Raw genomic sequence first — 457 nt, 5'->3', positions numbered from 1 at the left:
TCCTTGTCCACGACCACCTCCTCCATCAAAGCGCCCCATCTTGGGTGGGCGGGGCCCGTCACCCATTCTGTGGAAAAGACATGACATCATCATGTTAAAAAGGTCAAACAGGTCAAAAGGTTTCCTCCCCCTGCAGCTGGCCCCGCCTCTCACCCTCACGACCCCTCACGACCCCTCACCTGTGCTTGTTAGCGCTCAGGTTGATTCCCGCCGCCGCCGGCCTGGACACCTGTCTGATGACGTTCAGCAGTCGTTGGTGGTTCTGGTCCATCTGGGTCACGAACTGTGGGTCCTCGGTCACTTTCACCACCAAGGCCTCCAGTCCAGCGCGCAGGGCCACCACAGCCCCGCCCACTTCATGAGGAACCCTGAGTTTGATCCTGTAGACCAAAACCACAGAACAGAAAGATCCATTAACACCTCCTGACCTGTGGTACCGTTTGTTCCCCTGTGGTAC

General features: G+C 57.8%; 1 protein-coding gene across 1 annotated transcript in view; it reads right to left on the bottom strand.

Moving 5' to 3' along the window:
• The window catches only part of dhx9 (DEAH (Asp-Glu-Ala-His) box helicase 9), a 10,196-nt gene that overhangs the window by 600 nt on the left and 9,139 nt on the right, over nt 1–457 (bottom strand). The window contains 2 exon segments of the mRNA XM_025053867.1: nt 2–67; nt 180–380. Of these exon segments, the coding sequence (XP_024909635.1) occupies nt 2–67; nt 180–380 (267 nt within the window).

This window comes from Cynoglossus semilaevis, unplaced genomic scaffold (genome assembly GCF_000523025.1).
Source record: "Cynoglossus semilaevis isolate Cse_v1.0 unplaced genomic scaffold, Cse_v1.0 scaffold2451, whole genome shotgun sequence".
NCBI lineage: Eukaryota > Metazoa > Chordata > Actinopteri > Pleuronectiformes > Cynoglossidae > Cynoglossus > Cynoglossus semilaevis.
The sequence above is the reverse complement of the archived record's forward strand: the minus strand, read 5'-3'. Positions and strand labels throughout refer to the sequence as shown.